Source organism: Aquarana catesbeiana, linkage group LG02, assembly GCF_042186555.1.
Source record: "Aquarana catesbeiana isolate 2022-GZ linkage group LG02, ASM4218655v1, whole genome shotgun sequence".
NCBI lineage: Eukaryota > Metazoa > Chordata > Amphibia > Anura > Ranidae > Aquarana > Aquarana catesbeiana.
In genome coordinates this window covers 219,559,107-219,577,488 of record NC_133325.1, presented here as the reverse complement: position 1 = coordinate 219,577,488, position 18,382 = coordinate 219,559,107, and the positions used below count along the sequence as shown (strand labels likewise).

Here is an 18,382-nt window from a genome sequence, read left to right as displayed (position 1 = left end):
TCAAAGCATCTGACCACACCAAGATCGGTGTGATAAAATGCTTCCCCAATTTCCCAATGGCGCTATTTACATCCGGCGAAATCTAAGTCATGAAATACTCGTAGCTTCCGGTTTCTTAGGCCATAGAGATGTTTGGAGCCACTCTGGTCTCTGATCAGCTCTATGGTCAGCTGGCTGAATCACCGGCTGCATTCTCAGGTTCCCTGTTGAGACAGGAGAGCCAGAGAAAAACACGGAAGACGGTGGGGGTGGGGGGGGGCATTCCCTCCCACGGCTTGTAAAGGCAGTCTAGAGGCTAATTAGCCGCTAGGATTGCTTTTACATGAAAGCCGACCGCTGGCTGAAAAGAATGATACCAAGATGATACCTAAACCTGCAAGCATCATTCTGGTATAACCACTCAAAGTCGTGAATGGCGTACCTGAAGACAAAAAAATGGTTAACAATGGTTAACAATAAAGCACAGTAAACAGTAAAGTATAAATAATTACACACCTGAAAAACAAACATGATAAAACATAATAACAATAACAATAACAATAAAACATTGCAGAATAGAATACAGTAAAAAAGAGCAGAACAATAGAGAGAGAGAATAGAGAGAGAGAACAATAAAACGACAACTATTTTTTTTTTATTTCATATTTTTTTTTTTTTTTTTACACTTTTTTTGTAACTAACTTTTATAACGGTAACCGGTTCCAGGTTCGGGTCTCTCAAAATGCGATGGCATCTTGGGAGACCCTGTGAAAGTGTGCCTAGTCTGTGCAATGCTGTACTCTACGCTAATACTCAACTAGTGTATGGTAGCATTCAAAACATTCACCAATGCAAAGACCAGGATTGTCAGGACAGTAGGGACAATAATAGCGGGTGTCACTCCTATATCCGCGCTTGCTGCAGACACAACATCTTTTTTGGGGGATTCGCTGGGTAGGGGTACTCGGGAGGACATAAAGAAAATGCCTCTCATGCAGCCGACTGCATTTGGTTGGGGATGTGAATGGGGGAAGTATGGGCGCTGCAGAAGCGGTGGGTTCCCAATTAGGATTGGCGAATGCAGCAGGAAGGGCATTATGGGCACGACGGGCCTGTGTTTGTCTTTTTGGTGGCAGCGGGACACTACTTGTGCTTGCCACCTCACCAGCTTGAACTGCACTTATGGGACTCGCCACGTCACCACGTGTTACTGCAGTGCTGGTTTGACTACGACCGGGGTGTACTAGGCCGCTGGCGCTTGCCAGTTCCCCAAAACGCTACCAAAAAACTGTTAGCGATCGCAGGGATCAGGCCTGACTCTGCGAACGCTGCAGTTATGCGTTTAGTGTTTTGTAAGTGACAGTGATCAATCGATACTGCACTTGGGTGGGCTGGGCCGGGCGGAGGGGCAAAACGCAGGTGCTAGCAGGTATCTGGGCTGATCCCGCTAACACTGCGTTTTTGGGAACCCTAAACTGCTGGGGACGCTAGTATAGATCTGATCGGATCAGATATTGATCCGATCAGATACTATACCACTAAGGGAGGTGTACGGTGCGTGCGTGGGTGTTAGCGGTACTGGCGCTAACCTGACGCTGCCTGGGGCTGGTGCTTGCCAGTTCACCAAAATGCTACCAAAAAAACTGTTAGCGATCGCAGGGATCAGGCCTGACTCTGCGAACGCTGCAGTTATGCGTTTAGTGCCTTGTAAGTGACAGTGATCGATCGATACTGCACTTGGGTGGGCTGGGCGGAGGGGCAAAACGCAGGTGCTAGCAGGTATCTGGGCTGATCCCGCTAACACTGCGTTTTTGGGAACCCTAAACTGCTGGGGACGCTAGTATAGATCTGATCGGATCAGATATTGATCCGATCAGATACTATACCACTAAGGGAGGCGCATGCTGTGTGCGTGGGTGTTAGCGGTACTGGCGCTAATCTGACGCTGCCTGGGGCGACGCATATCACCGCCGGGCGATCGGGGGGCTAAACCTTTATTCGGTAATAAACGGCGGGTGCCCTGACACTATAAAAAAAAAACAAACTAACCAGCGTCAACCGTAACGGTTATACAGTGATCAGTGGTGAAAGGGTTAACTAGGGGGCAATCAAGGGGTTAAAACATTTATTAGGTAGCATATGGGGGTCCCTGACGCTATAAAACGCTGACGGCGAACCTAAATATTTACCTCACTAACTAGCGTCACCAGTGACACTAATACAGCGATCAGAAAAATGATCGCTTAGCGACACTGGTGACAGGGGGTGATCAAGGGGTTAAAACTTTATTAGGGGGGGTTAGGGGGGTACCCTAGACCTACAGGGGGGTAACAGTAACTGTGCTAACACAGTAACTGTCACAAACTGACACAGCAGTAATCAGAAAAAAAAAAAAAAAAAAAAAAAAACTGCTGGTGTCAGTTTGTGACAGGGGGGGGGTGATTGGGGGGGGATCGGGGGGGCGATCGGGGGGGGGATCGGGGTGTAATGTGTGCCTGGCATGTTCTACTGTGTGTGTGTGTGTTGGTGCACTCACTCACATGTCGTCTCTCCTCGGGCCGGAACGGAAACTACCGACCCGAGGGGAGATTACATCACTTCCTTTGCTGCTGTTTAGCATACAGCAGCAAAGGAGTGTTCCCATTGGCCGGCGGCGATCGCGAGGGGGGGCCACGAACGGATGGCCTCCCCCTCGTCTCTGATCGCCGGGGGACAGAATGGGACCGCCTCGGGCGGCGGGGGGGGGTCCGACCCTGTACGTGATTTTGCCTGTCCGTGCCGCCTTGCCGACGTACATCGGCGTGAGGCGGTCGTCAAGTGGTTAAAGTGGATGTAAACCCGCTCTCATCCTCTCTAAACTACTGCCATAGGTGTTATCTATAAGGATATAGATGCCTCCTGCATGTATCTTTACCTGTAAAATGTCTCCCCTCTGTCTGTTATTAGACCCGAAAAACTGCAGATTCTGTGGTTGGGTCTGTTGTCTGGAGCTCGGTGGGTGGAGTCGTGATGTCAGTAGACTCCCCGCCCACCTCTACACTCCTTGTCAATATGCATTTTCTCCTGTGTATTTCTTACACTGAACTTCTGCTATGATCTCTAACATCCAGTGAAAAGACAGGAAAGTAACCACATGACTTCAGCATGCCAAATCATGCTGAGGTGTGGAACAGCCAATCCTTGCAGAGCTGCTGAAGAAAGGAGTGGGGGTGGGAACTAAAAAATAATGCTTGTCTTAGGCTAGTGCACAAGATATGTAAATCACCTGTCACTCACAGCAAGGGGGAGGATTTGACAAAGTTTTTCTCTGTTTGTCAAGATTTATCTCACTGAACAATAAGAGGATTGCTCAGAGCTGGATTAACTCTTTATGGCAAGACTAGGCTCAAATGATAGGAAATCTTATACTCTACATTATGACATAAAAAAAAAAAAAAAAAAATTCGGGTTTACATCCACTTTAAAAATCGTTTTTTTGGCTGGAGCTACACTTAAAAAAATGTAACTGTTCCGACTTACAAACAGATTCAACTTAAGAACAAACCTACAGTCCCTATCTTGTTTGTAACCCGGGGACCGCCTGTACTTGAGTGGCAGAGAGTGTAAAGCTGCACCAAAGTTGCTCAACATGTGCAGAACTGTCATACATTCCAATTAGCAAAGAAAGAAAAAAGAAAAAAAAAGAAGCAAAACACATCAAAAACACATGTTCAAAAACGCTAAACATGCCAAAAAATGCATCAACTGCAACCTACATAGATGTGAACCTAGCCTAATACAAGAACACCTGCTCAGAACTTCTATTTATTCTTCATGCATTGCTGTAGACATCACATCATCCCCTTTCTTTTGTCTGTAATCTGATCATGGAACTTGCCTGTTTCGAATGCTCCATTCACACCTGGGCTCTTCGGGATCGGGGGTGAATCGCTGCAAATCTGCCCGCAATCTCAAAACGCAGGTTCGGGTGAATGGAGCCTTAGAGATGAGCATCAGGAGATAAAATGAGGAAAGGAATTAAAATATTCATCTTGGCGAATTGAAAGTGTCTTATTGATATATTTTTCTTCTGCTTTCATTGTGTTGAGTTGATGCAGTTTACAGTTATTGAAATAAGAGGGGAGAGACAAGTGTTCGCCAATAAAAACACTGACATACTTTTGTCTTTTTCTGTGTTATTAATATACATTAAAAGGTTTCAAAAGTAAATATCTTGGGAAACACTGACAAGCCACAAATTGAATACTTGTCAGGGGGATGTAAGAGCTGAGCGATTTAATGCTTCATAAATTTTCTAGGAAATCAACGTGTGTAGCAGATGACAACATCAATAAGTTTCACAGCTAAATACAGCTACTTGAATAAATGATTTCTACATTTATACAGACTTCTATCGTTCTCTTTGACTGTTCCTTATGGTAATTATCATTTTTCAAATTTAATAATAATTGTATTTTCCTTCAATTGGTGTTAAATTTAAATATGTAATCACAGTATTATCTTCCAAAGTGTAAAGCACTAATGTTCATACACCAGCAAAAGATCATTTCCTGAGTAAGTACTAATGCCAACTACACACGGAGAGTTTGTTTTTTTTTTTTACGTTCAACCCAGCTGGCTGAACGAAAAATAACTGACAGATCGCTGTACTAAGACGAGCAATGTTAGTACAACAATCTTCCCCACTGAGCTGTTGTGTTCCCTTTTTAGAATGACTTTTTAAGCATTACAAATGTAAACATCCACACAAATGTTTACATGTGTACTATGAAAATACATTAACCACTTGCCACCCGACCATATAGCAAAATGATGGCGGCAAAGTGATTTCAATATCCTGACCGGACGTCATATGACGTCGCCAGGATATGAAGCCGCTGCGTGCCCCCGGGGGCGCGCAACATTGATTTAGGTAAAGAGTCTCTGAAGGAGACTCTTTACCACATGATCTGCCGTGTCCAATCACGGCTGATCACAGTGTAAACAGGAAGAGGCGTTGATCGGCTTTTCCTCACTCGCGTCTGTCAGACACGAGTAGAGGAGAGCCGATCGGCTGCTCTCCTGATATGGGGGGGGGGGTCTGTGCTAATTGATTATCAGCGCAGCCCCCCGAGGATGCCCACACTGGACCACCAGGGACGCCACTAGGACCACCAGGGTTGTCACCACCACGTATGCCACTCTAGACCACCAGTGATGCCAATCAGTGCCCACAGTGGATGCCAATCAGTGCCCACAATGGGCATCACTGATTGGCAGGCGCTATTGTTTGGCACTGATTGGCATCCATCCGTGCCGCCTATCGGTGTCCATCCGTGCCGCCTATCGGTGTCCATCAGTACATATAAAGTGATCTTGCACAGAATTACAAATAATCATTCAAACACATAAAGTGCCATGTGCAACCAATGGAAATAGTGAGCCTCAGTGCTGCATATCGGTGCCCATCAGTGCCTGTCGGTGAAGGAGAAAACTTATTTACAAAGTTTTGTAAAAGAAAATAAAAAAAAACTTTTTTTTTTTCAAAATGTTCAGTCTTTTTTTTTTTTCTTTGTTTAGCAGAAAATAAAAATCCCAGAGGTGATCAAATACACCAAAAGAAAGCGCTATTTGTGAGAACAAAATGATAAAAATTTAGTTTGGGTACAGTGTAGCATGACCACGCATTCAAAGTGCGACAGCGCTGAAAGCTGAAAATTGGTCTGGGCAGGAAGGTGTATAAGTACCCGGTATTGAAGTGGTTAAAAAGTCACACTGGGCACAACATTTTTTTTTTTTGTTAACTTTAGCTTTATACAGTTTAACACTACGGTGAATTCTGACCAAATTGCAGCTGTGTGATTGAACCTATAACATACAATACTACTGTGTTAAAATTCTGTATTCAGTATGGATCTGAACACAGCGTATTATACGCCCACGTGCATGAGCCCTTATGCATTGAATACCTATTGTAGAGAGACCTTCTCCTCTTTATTTGTGTAATATCCCTTGAGACATGTAACTATTGGGTCAGCCCGAAAATTTAGATAGAAATGTAGTGCTTGAATGCAAACTCACAATAATTCACAGTAAACCAGTTGGATTTGTTTACTTAGTTTTGAAGTAAATAAGGTCAACAGTAAAGAAAATACAGCAAGTAAAGGGATATGGTTTTATTACCCTTTGTTAAGCACAGTTAAATGGATAGCTAACTGAAATCCCTTAGGGCTGGTTCACACTAGTGCGATGCCAGACATCGCATGCGATTAGCACTGCATTGCTGTGCAGATCACAAACAATGTATGTGCGATGCAAATTTTGTCATACAACCTGGCTGAATTTGCATTTGGACCAAACTCATGCACGGCCCTCACATGGGTGTTCACAACCACAACTAATTCAGGGTCTATGACAGCAGGCCTGAAAAGGGGTAGGAGAGTGACCAAGTTCTAGTCAGACTACTCCCTTTAACTAAGGATGAGCTCAGGCGTGTTCGCAAGCCCCACGTGCAGAGCCCACCAGGAAGTCAGCACTGCACATTGCTAATCACAGGCAGTGAGGCATTTTCCTGATGTGCGGCTGCAGAGATCGAGAAATGTCTCACTGCCTGTGATTAGCGCTGTGCAGTGCCGATTTCCTGGCGGGCTCTGCACGTGCGGCTTGCGAACAGGCCTGAGCTCATCCTTACCGTTTCACCTCCGGCCACCACAGCCCCAGTAATAACACAAACATAGAATGAAATTCTTTTAACCACTTGCGGACCGCCCGCTGTCATTTTACATAGGTACTTTGAAGAGAAATATCGTTGTTGTTATGGCAGCAGCTAGCTGTCATAACCCCGGTATCCTCTTCAGCGGGCGGTCCGCTACAAGATAAGAGTGGTCTCTGCGGTGAATTCGCAGCGAGATCACTTTTATTGGCGGCGGGAGAGGGCCCCCTCCTGAAGGCTCTCCGGTGCCCTCCGCCTCTTACCGGAGCTGTCGGTAGCAGCGGGGGCGATCGGATCCTCTCTCTAGCCTGACATGGAGATGAATGAGGGGAAGATGGCACCCACCCGTCTCCATATCATTGCAGGACGAAAGCGACATCAAAACGTCACTTCGGCCCATAGCTCTTAAAGGGCCATTTTTTTATCTTTTTTTTTTTTTTTTCGAAGGACAATTTTTTTTTTATTTTTTATTGGTTTTTAGTGTAAATATGAGATCTGAAGTCTTTTTGACCCCAGATCTCATATTTAAGAGGTCCTGTCATGCTTTTTTTTTTTTTTTTAATAGAGATCTTTAAGGGTAAAAGTTTGTCTTCATTCCACAAGCAGGCGCAATTTTGAAGCTTGATATGTCGGGTATCAATTTACTCGATGTAACATTATCTTTCACAATATAAAAAAAAATTGGGCTAACTTTACTGTTGTTTTATTTTTTAATTCAAAAAAGTTTTTTTTTTTACGAAAAAAGTATGCTTGTAAGACCGCTGCGCAAATGCGGTGTGACAGAAAGTATTGCAATGACCGCCATTTTATTCTCTAGGGTGTTAGAAAAAAAAATCTCAGAGGCTCGGTCCTTAAGTTGTTAAGGAACATTTTGAGTTTTTGACCCTGGTCTCTAACAAAGAGAGTTCCTGGTTGTTAAGGCTTAGATAAAAACCAAAGATTCCTGTCACTTGTGAGGGGGAGGAATATAAAGTAGTCCTTTAAGATAGAAGCCTTGTGTCTTCAGCTAGCGCTTTAAACGGGCCCAGCGTGACTTCTTGGCAAGTTTTGGTGAAAGCAACATTCCATCAAGGAAGGAACAAATGATTGTAAGTGTCTCCTTACAGGGTTTGGTAAAGTGAATAAGGCAATGGTATCTGCATGCAGTGTCTGTAGGTATAATGAGCATGGGCTAGTGCCCGCTCGCCAATTTCCGACTATATTCCACTCATTGAAATGGCATGGCGATTCTGTAGAACCTCGGCTTAAGGGACCACGCTTGACCAGCTAAATCTGTGATGCAGGTTGCTGGGTTTGACCTCCCAGCTTTCCCCCGACGATCGGATGTTTCTAGACAGCCGGTGTGCCAACACCTGCTCGTAGTCTCTTGCGCGCTCTCGCTCTCTCTCTCATGCTCTCGCTCTCATGCTCTCGCTCTCATGCTCTCGCTCGCTCTCTCTCATGCTCGCGCGCTCTCTCTCATGCTCGCGCTCTCTTTCTCATGCTCGCTCTCTCTTTCTCTCATGCTCGCTCTCTCTTTCTCTCATGCTCGCTCTCTCGCTCTCTCTCGCTCTCTCATGCTCGCGCTCTCTCGCTCTCTCTCGCTCTCTCATGCTCGCTCTCTCTCATGCTCGCTCTCTCTCTCATGCTCTCTCTCTCATGCTCGCTCTCTCTCTCTCTCATGCTCGCTCTCTCTCATGCTCGCTCTCTCATGCTCGCGCTCTCTCTCTCTCTCTCTCATGCTCTCTCTCTCTCTATCTTTCTCTCTTTCTCTCTCTCTTTCTCTCATTCTCTCATGCGCTCTCTCTCACGCGCTCTCTCTCTCGCTCTCTCTCTCTCTCATGCCCTCTCTCGCTCTCTCTCATGCCCTCTCTCGCTCTCTCTCTCTCATGCCCTCTCTCGCTCTCTCTCTCATGCCCTCTCTCTCTCTCATGCCCTCTCTCTCTCTCATGCCCTCTCTCTCTCTCATGCCCTCTCTCTCATGCCCTCTCTCGCGCTCGCTCTCTCTCTCTCATGCCCTTGCGCTCGCTCTCATGCGCTCTCTCTCTCATGCGCTCTCTCGCTCGCGCGCTCGCTCTCATTCGCTCGCTCTCTCATGCGCTCGCTCTCATGCTCTCGCGCTCTCATGCGCTCGCTCTCATGCGCTCGCTCTCATGCTCTCGCGCTCTCTCTCATGCGCTCGCTCTCTCTCATGCGCTCGCTCTCTCTCATGCGCGCTCTCTCTCATGCGCTCGCTCTCTCATGCGCTCGCTCTCTCTCTCATGCGCTCGCCCTCTCTCTCATGCGCTCGCCCTCTCTCTCATGCGCTCGCCCTCTCTCTCATGCGCGCTCTCTCTCTCATGCGCGCTCTCTCATGCGCTCTCTCATGCACGCTCTAGCTCTCTCTCTCATGCGCGCTCTCGCTCTCTCTCTCATGCGCGCTCTCTCTCTCATGCGCGCTCTCGCTCTCTCTCTCATGCACGCTCTCTCTCTCATGCACGCTCTCGCTCGCTCTCTTATGCGCGCGCTCTCTCATGCGCGCGCTCTCTCTCTCATGCGCGCTCTCTCTCTCATGCGCGCTCTCTCTCTCATGCGCGCTCTCGCTCTCTCTCTCTCATGCGCGCTCTCGCTCTCTCTCTCATGCGCGCTCTCGCTCTCTCTCTCATGCGCGCTCTCGCTCTCTCTCATGCGCGCTCTCGCTCTCTCTCATGCGCGCTCTCGCTCTCTCTCATGCGCGCTCTCGCTCTCCCTCATGCGCGCTCTCGCTCTCTCTCATGCGCGCTCTCGCTCTCCCTCATGCGCGCTCTCGCTCTCCCTCATGCGCGCTCTCGCTCTCCCTCATGCGCGCTCTCGCTCTCTCTCATGCGCGCTCTCGCTCTCTCTCATGCGCGCTCTCGCTCTCTCTCTCTCATTCGCGCTCTCTCTCTCTCATGCGCGCTCTCGCTCTCTCTCTCTCATGCGCGCTCTCTCTCTCTCATGCGCGCTCTCTCTCTCTCATGCGCGCTCTCTCTCTCTCATGCGCGCTCTCGCTCTCTCTCTCTCATGCGCGCTCTCGCTCTCTCTCTCTCATGCGCGCTCTCGCTCTCTCTCTCTCATGCGCGCTCTCGCTCTCTCTCTCTCATGCGCGCTCTCGCTCTCTCTCTCTCATGCGCGCTCTCGCGCTCTCTCTCTCTCATGCGCGCTCTCGCGCTCTCTCTCTCTCATGCGCGCTCTCGCTCTCTCTCTCATGCGCGCTCTCGCTCTCTCTCATGCGCGCTCTCGCTCTCTCTCATGCGCGCTCTCGCTCTCTCTCATGCGCGCTCTCGCTCTCTCTCTCTCATGCGCGCTCTCGCTCTCTCTCTCTCTCATGCGCGCTCTCGCTCTCTCTCTCTCATGCGCGCTCTCGCTCTCTCTCATGCGCGCTCTCGCTCTCTCTCATGCGCGCTCTCGCTCTCTCTCATGCGCGCTCTCTCTCTCTCATGCGCGCTCTCTCTCTCTCATGCGCGCTCTCTCTCTCTCATGCGCGCTCTCTCTCTCTCATGCGCGCTCTCTCTCTCTCATGCGCGCGCTCTCTCTCTCATGCGCGCTCTCTCTCTCTCATGCGCGCTCTCGCTCTCTCTCTCTCATGCGCGCTCTCGCTCTCTCTCTCTCATGCGCGCTCTCGCTCTCTCTCTCTCTCTTTCTCGTGCTCTCCCTCTTTCTCGTGCTCTCCCTCTCTCCCTCTCTCCCTCCCGACTGTCCGAGTCACTGCTTTTAGATCCAGGTTGTATCCCAAGATCCTTCATTCTCCGCTTGCAAGTCTTCACTTGTTCTGCATTCAGGAAACCCCACAGAGTCTATGCTGAGCCCTAGGGGAAAACCATCTCCCTATGACAAATATTGCTAGGTGTCCCCTGTCACAGCAGGTAACTTTAGCCAGCTCCTGACTACAGAAATATGTTTCTGTCACTTCATCTGATTGTCTTGTCTGTCAGTTCATACTTGAATCTTAGTGATTGTGACTCATATGAGTTCTTTGATAGTAATTCAAGCTGATTTTTTTTTTTTTTTAAGGAAGTTGAGAATCTTCACAGAAAAGAAAAAAAAATGTATAAATATTTTACTTAAGTTATCCAATCATGTGAAAAAACAAATTTTACTTATTTCATCTATACATGATTGGATAGTTTAAGCGGTTATTCACACAGTTTATTTTGTAAGGATTTTTAACATGGTAAATCAGCCACTGTCTTTCAGAATTTTTTGGGTTTTTGCTTTATAGTGTAACACTAGGAAAGTTTTTTTGTGCTATGTCCTGGGTCCAACTTAGTCACCTTTTGTTTATTCTTGGTATACTGTATCCAGAGGGCTTCTGCTCATCTGCTGTCAGTTCCTCCACTCATACAGTCATGAAAGTAGGTCACACGCTCTTCCAACTCTTCCATTCAGAAAATGCCTTATATTCTTTTCAATGAATACAAAGCTTTCACTGAAAGGACAAGAGAAAGTTGTGAATCAATGTCAGTATAACCCATTCTTTCAGAAAAAGCCTTTATTTGGTGAAAAGACTAGACCTTTTTTGAATGGACGAGTTGAAGTGCGAGCGACCCAAGATCAACCTGTTTAAGCGGAGGAACTTTCAGCAGTCAGAAGATCAAAGCCGAAAGTGAAATGCGGCAATTACAACTAGGCTTTTTAGCATTCCCAGCAATCCTCTTAATGTAGAATACAGAGAATTACATGTTTAATATTATGGACCCAGCATACAGCACAAAATCATTTTTTCCACAGTTACACCTTTAAAGGAGAAGTCCAGCCAAAGCTTGTTTGGCTGCACTTCTAAGGGTTATAGGAGTACAATGCGTTTTGCACTCCTGTGACCCGTTTTCAGCAAAGAGCGGTCTGAAGTCCACTTTCTGCTGACGTCACGGATGTCAGTCCAGGCACCGCGTCATCCTGTCAATGGAAGTTTGGATCCGCCAGGTGCCTGGACTGACACCCGTCTCAGCCTCTCAGCGAGCCGCCCCTCCACAGCTCAGCGCTCCAGTGAGCAAGGGGGGGAAAAGAGCAGAGAGCTGTGACTGACAGTCAGCAGCTCTCTGCTCATGGAGCTCTGAAAACCGAGCCATCGGTGGCGTTCCATTGCTCAGTTCTAAGTGCAAAAGTGCCAGGGGACAGATGCAGCATCGGACAGATGCTGCATCCACCTAGGTAAATATGAATCTAAAAAGAAGATCACTTTTTACTTCTCTTTTTTTCTCAATCACAGCAAGAAAAACCCCCTCCCACCCCTTGTCCTAAATTTAGACTGTGTTTCCTACTGTCCAGGAGCAGCATAATGTATATTTTAACCCCTTCCCGCCGACCATACGCAGATATGCGTACTCGGTTTTCCGGGGTTATACCAGGATGATGCCTGCAGCTGCAGGCATCATCCCGGTACCGTTGTTTACAGCGGGCGATCGGCTACCCGTGTATAACAACCGATGCGGCTAAAAGCCGCTCGGTTGTTATACCGGAGGAGCGGGAGGGGACCTCCCCCCCCTCCCGCCGCCTCCCGCCGCTGTTACCGGGCCTCCCGTGCGATCGGCCTCCCGTGCTTCCCGTTTACTCGGCTGCCAATGGCGCCGAATTTAAAAAAGTACACAGTATTCAGAATCGCCGTTTTCGGCGATCTGAATACTTTGAAGTGTAAAGTACTTTTAGACCCCCCATCCCTCCATAAAGAGTACCTGTCACCACCTATTACTGTCACAAGGGATGTTTACATTCCTTGTGACAGCAATAAAAGTAAAAAAAAGAAAAAATTTTAAACACAATTTATAAAGTAAAAAAATAAATAAAATAAATAAAAAAAAAAAAAAATTTTTTAAAGTGCCCCTGTCCCCGCGAGCTCGCGCAGCGAAGAAAACGCATACGGAAGTCACGCCCGCATATGTAAACGGTGTTCAAACCACACATGTGAGGTATCGCCGTGATCGTCAGAGCGAGAGCAATAATTCTAGCCCTAGACCTCCTCTGTAGCTCAAACCTGGTAACCGTAAAAAATTTTTAAACATCGCCTATGGAAATTCATAGGTACCGTAGTTTGTCGCCATTCCACGAGTGCGTGCAATTATAAAGGGTGACATGTTTGGTATCTATTTACTTGGCGTAACATCATCTTTCACATTATACAAAAAAATTGGGGTAACTTTACTGTTTGGATTTTTTAAAATTCATGAAAGTGTCACTTTTCCAAAAATTTGCGTTTAAAACACCGCTGCACAAATACCGTGTGATAAAAAATATTGCAACAATCGCCATTTTATTCTCTAGATTCTCTGCTAAAAAAAAAATTTATATTGTTTGGGAACTTAATTTTCTAGCAAAAAATACAGATTTTAACTTGTAAACACCAAATTTCAAAAATAGGCTTAGTCATGAAAGGGATTCTGACAGGGAGACCATTTGTTTAGCTGTTTCCCTAGCTGAATGCAAATCTCTCAGGGTATCTAGCTCCCAGGCTTCCTGCTGTGTGGGATGGATTTTCCTTTCTTTTTGCGGGGGATCTTGGCCCTTGTTGGGGATGTACGGTGACTCCTTAAGCCCACCCCCCATGCCAGATGCCCTGTCCTTCTCCTTTCTTTTTGAATTGAGATTGCAGCCCGTAGACACCTAAAAGGGGTTCTGGAGGTGGAGGCATGCGGCCTAGGGGTAGGAGTGCAATCCAAGCCTCAGTTTGAGCACTTCTGCTAGGCTGGAATGATGTATTTCAGGCTACATGCATGAGTCTATAGGTGGGGATAGTATTGGGGAAAGTCACTGATCTTTACCATATAGGACATCCTGTAGAAGGAATAGTGGTGATGGTAACTGCCCACATCGAGGCCAGCAGGCGGTGAGCCCTGTGTAATTAATTTAGGTTGTGGAATCACTTGATCTTGGGCCAAAGGGGCTGTGTGTTCCTTTCAACTTTCTTTCTTGTAGTTAGATTTTTTTTTTTTTTTTTAAAGCGCTGGTAAAGCTCCTGTATTTTCTTCTTCTTAAGTCCTCCAAGGTTCGAACATTGCCTCCTTAGCTTCTGAAATTTGCCTGCTACCCCGTCCTCAGAGTCTGGCCGTTCCAAGCACCGTGGCTATTGTAATATTGGAAAGAATATTATAATTTAGTCTTTATGTAAGAAATGTATTAAATAGCTGACCGAGTGTGACTTTATGGGCATCATTATTACCATTATTGTGGCATTTTTGCATTAGCGTTTTTTAGCTTTTGTGTTTTTTAGCAAAACTATACCCCCACAAAAGCTTATGGCTCAAGATTTATCATAAATGCCAAATAGCCACATTTTTCTGAGTTTTTCAGTTAGAACGTTTTTTCAGCTGAAAAACTCCTCTTCAAACCCACTAGCTCTGGAATTTTTTTTCCAGCCAGATATCATCCTTGCCATGTGTGCATGGACACATAGGATAACATGCTGGGGAATTTGCTGGCTGCAGAGAAAAATCTGAAGCCAAAAACAGCAGCTGTAAAAACATCCAGTGTGCATAAGGCCTTTAAAGCAGAGTTCCGCCTAAAAAAAAAAAAATAAAAGTCAGCATCTAAAAATGCTGCAGCTGCTGACTTTTAAAAGAAGGACACTTACCTGTCCAGGGCGCCTGCGATGTCCCCCCCCGAGCTGATCCGTCACCTCGGCTCCGGTTCCTTACTGCACATGCGCCAGTCGCGTTGCACATTTTGAATGGTCCCTGCTGTCTTCTGGGACCTGTGTGTCTCCCAGAAGACAGCGGGGGGGGGGACATAGGAGGGGCCTGACATGGTGTAGATCGCCGCGTATACTGCAGCGAACTTTTGCCAGAAGTGGGAGCAAATACCTGTATTGGAAAGGTATCTGCTCCCCCCTGAAAGGTGCCAAATGCGACACCGGAGGGGGAAAGGAATCCGGACAGCGGAAGTTTCATTTCTGGGTGGAACTCCGATTTAACATAGTGGTTCTAAAGCTCCTTTTTTTTTTTAATCAAAATAACAAACGTGTTATACTTAGCTGCTCTGTGCAATGCTTTTGCACAGAGCAGCCCTGATCCTCTTCTTCTGGGGTCCCCCTTCAGCGCTCCAGGCCCCTCCTCTTCATCGAGAGTGCCCCAGATGGGGGCACCCGTGCGTGCTCACTCCCGAGCCCCGCTGCTGCGTCCATTGACACAGACAATGGGACTCTTCCCCGCCCCCACTACCATGTCACAGGATTTGATTGACAGCAGCTATCAATCTGTCCAATGAGGAGAGAGACAGTGGCTGGAGCCGCTGGATCGGATTGGGCTCAGGTAAATAAATGGGGTGGGAGCGGAGAGCTGAAGCACAGAAGGTTTTTCACCTTAATGCATAGTGTAATAAAAAATCAATATATGGTTATTGGGATTTTTTTACCAAAAACATATAGCAAAATACATATTGGCCTAAATTTATGAAGAAATTACATTTTTTACGTTTTTCTAATATATTTTTTAACAGACAGTTTATATATAAAAATATGTATGTATGTATAAATTTTTTTTTTTTTTTTTTTTTTGTTTATAGCACAAAAAATAAAAACGCAGTTCAAATACCACCAAAAGAAAGCTCTGTGGGGAAAAAAATCACATACATTTTATCTGGGTACCGTGCTGCACAACCTGCACAATTTACAGTTAAAGTAATAGTGATGTATTTCAAAAAATGGCCTAGTGATGAAGGGGGGTAAATCTTCTGGAGGTTAAGTAGTTGTAAAGGTAGAAAGATTATTTATTTGTTTATTTTTTTTACCTTCATACATTATATGCATGAAGGTAAAAAAAAAACTGAGTTCAGCTTCCCCCAGCCCCCTCTTATACTCCCTGAGCCCGATCTCAAACCAGTGATGTGCACGAGAGTTGAGACTCCCTCGTCTTTCTCCTTCCTCATCGATTCAGATACAGCTGTGGGAACCATTGGCTATCAATCACAGCCAGTGAGGAAGCAGTGGGGGGGGGGGGGGGGCTGAGCTGCGCTCTGTGTATTAGGGACACACAGAGGCCGCTCGAGAGCAAGCGTGTATGAGTGCTCCGACAGCAGGTGGCTTGATAAGAGCCCTTGCACACTGGGGCGGGGGGCGGCGTCGGCGGTAAAACGCCGCTATTATTAGCGGCGTTTTACCGTCGGTATGCGGCCGCTAGCGGGGGCGGTTTTACCCCCGCTAGCGGCCGAGAAAGTGTTAAATATCACCGCAAAGCGCCTCTGCAGAGGGCTCTTAGGGGGCACTTATTGGGGGAGGGGCCAGGAGCACCTTAGAGCCCTTGCACACTGGGGCAGGGGCAGCGTCGGCGGTAAAACGCCGCTATTATTAGCGGCGTTTTACCGTCGGTATGCGGCCGCTAGCGGGGCGGTTTTACCCCCCGCTAGCGGCCGAGAAAGGGTTAAATACCACCGCAAAGCGCCTCTGCAGAGGCGCTTTGCCGGCGGTATAGCCGCGCCGTCCCATTGATTTCAATGGGCAGGAGCGGTAAAGGAGCGGTATACACACCGCTCCTTCACCGCTCCGAAGATGCTGCTGGCAGGACTTTTTTTACCGTCCTGCCAGCGCATCGCTCCAGTGTGCAAGTCCTCGGGGCTTTCACACTGGAATGAAAGCAGCGGCACTTTTGGGGCGGTTTGCAGGCGCTATTATTAGCGCAATAGCGCCTGCAAACCGCCCCAGTGTGCAAGGGCTCTTAGGGTCCCAGTAAAGAGGAGGATTCCTGCTCCGAGCACAGAGTAGGGAAGTATAACAGGTTTGTAGTGTAGTGTGTGTTGTTTTTATTTAATTTTTTTAAAACCTTTACTATCCTGGCATTTTAGGACCTCATGAAATGAGGCTGTCAGTACATCAGAACTGATTGAGTTTCAAATATACATACTATAACTTTCATACAGATTAAATAATAAACACTGACTTGGGTTATTTTTACTAATAACTACTAATTAAAAAAGAAATTTTTTTTCTTTTTTAATTTTCAGTAGTCCGTCCCCCTCCGTTCCCCACCCCCCCTAAAAATGAAAAGTCAGCAGCTACAAATACAGGCAGTCCCTGAGAAAAAAACGACTTGCATATATATGACTCATACTTGCAAAAGGAGTAAAACAGGAAGTGAGAGGAAATCTACCCCAAAGGAAGGGAAATTCACTCCTGGAAGTGTTACCATGGCAAAAAGCGTCTCCACTGAACCTTTATCACCAATCCTTGTTTCCACAACAACCCAACATTTTCAAAATCCAACTATCACAGGGACAAAAAGTGATGAAATCTTCTGAACAGGGGTTACAGGACTGTTAACCCTTCCCTATGTTATCCAAAACACTTACAAATAATTTATTTGTCTGGAGTTGCACTTAAAAAATGTACCTGTTCCAACTTGCATACAAATTCAACTTATAGAACCTATTGTGTTTGTAACTCGGGGACTGCCTGTACTGTAGCTGCTGACTTTTAATATTAGGGCACTTACCTGTCCAGGCATTCAGCGGTGTCCTCATCCGAGTTGATTCTTCAATTGGCTATCTGGTGCTGGCACAGCCATCTTAGCCTTGCAGCTTCACGGTCTGTTTCCCACTGCGATGTGCATTGTGAATGGGCCACAGTCTTCTGGGAACTGCGAAGTGTCCCAAAAGGCTGCGAGGAAAGGAGAAGGTGCGAAATTCCTGCTTAGTTCGGCTCAGCCAGGTACCCGCCCCTCCCCCCCCAAAAGGTTTCAAAATGTTGCAGCGGAAAGGGGGGAGGAGGCAGACAAGCAGAGCTTCTAGTTTGGGTGGAGCTCCACTTTAAATACCACCAAAAGAGATCTCTTAGGTTTGCAATTCGCATGTCTGTTTCATCTCACAAATCTGTTATTCTGACTTTTCTATTTTATGTACCAATTATATTAAACAATTTTGACTTTAGACTATGACCTTCTTTTTACAATGTATACTATAACATTTGGCCAATTAGATGATAGCCATGCATGTATTGCAGTGTTTACAATGAGCATAAAACCTTTTTAAAACAATTTTCTTAAAGTGGAACTTCAGTCATTTTTTCAACTTTCCATTTAATAAATCTTCTGCCTTGTTGTTTCTACTTTAGATAGTAAAACATTTTTTTTCCTGCCAGTAAATACCTTATACAGCCCACTTCCTGTTTCTTGTCTGGTCATTAACATAGGCTTATGACATCATGTACAGCTCTCTCGTGAGAGTTTGCCAGGAAGGGAGGGGGATGAGTCATAAGAGGGCCAATGAGAGCTGCAGAGCTGGAGGTGTGTGTCTGTGTCTGTGTAAATCTAGGAAGTGAACAGGCAGCAGCTCTAGCTGCCCACAGTTAAAATGGTTGCAGCCAGACTCGGTGGAGGGAGATTTCTGCAGCATATTTGGCAAGTACAGAATCACAGTATATAGAAAATAATCTGCAAAGTGGTTGGAGGGAAGCTTCAAAATGGCAAAGATGTTTTTATTACAAATGATGTGAGACTGCAGTTCCTTTTTAAGGTATTGTGCTTTAAACGACCTTGCTTTCACAATATATATTTAGTCACAACTTCACTTTTTTGTCTTTTATACAGCAAAAAAACAAACTCAGAAACTTGACTGATGATGTGGTAAGATGCTATATCTGTGTTTTGTTGAACTAAACTCTGCATGCTCAGATGTTTTGGTAAATCTAACACTGTGTGTGACCATTACATTGTTATGGTAATGGGATTTATGTAATTTGTACACTAACATGTTAACATTGTTTGTTGTTCAGCAAAGACCTGTGGTTTATAATGGTTTATACTTTGTTGTCCTATT

At 46.2% G+C, this 18,382-nt stretch overlaps 1 protein-coding gene across 1 annotated transcript in view; it reads left to right on the top strand.

Moving 5' to 3' along the window:
• Positions 1 to 18,382, top strand: part of DIAPH3 (diaphanous related formin 3) — a 1,160,230-nt gene that overhangs the window by 20,859 nt on the left and 1,120,989 nt on the right. Inside the window, exon 2 of the mRNA XM_073614238.1 lies at positions 18,154 to 18,189. Coding sequence (XP_073470339.1) covers positions 18,154 to 18,189 — 36 coding nt within the window. The remainder of the gene's footprint in view (positions 1 to 18,153; positions 18,190 to 18,382) is intronic.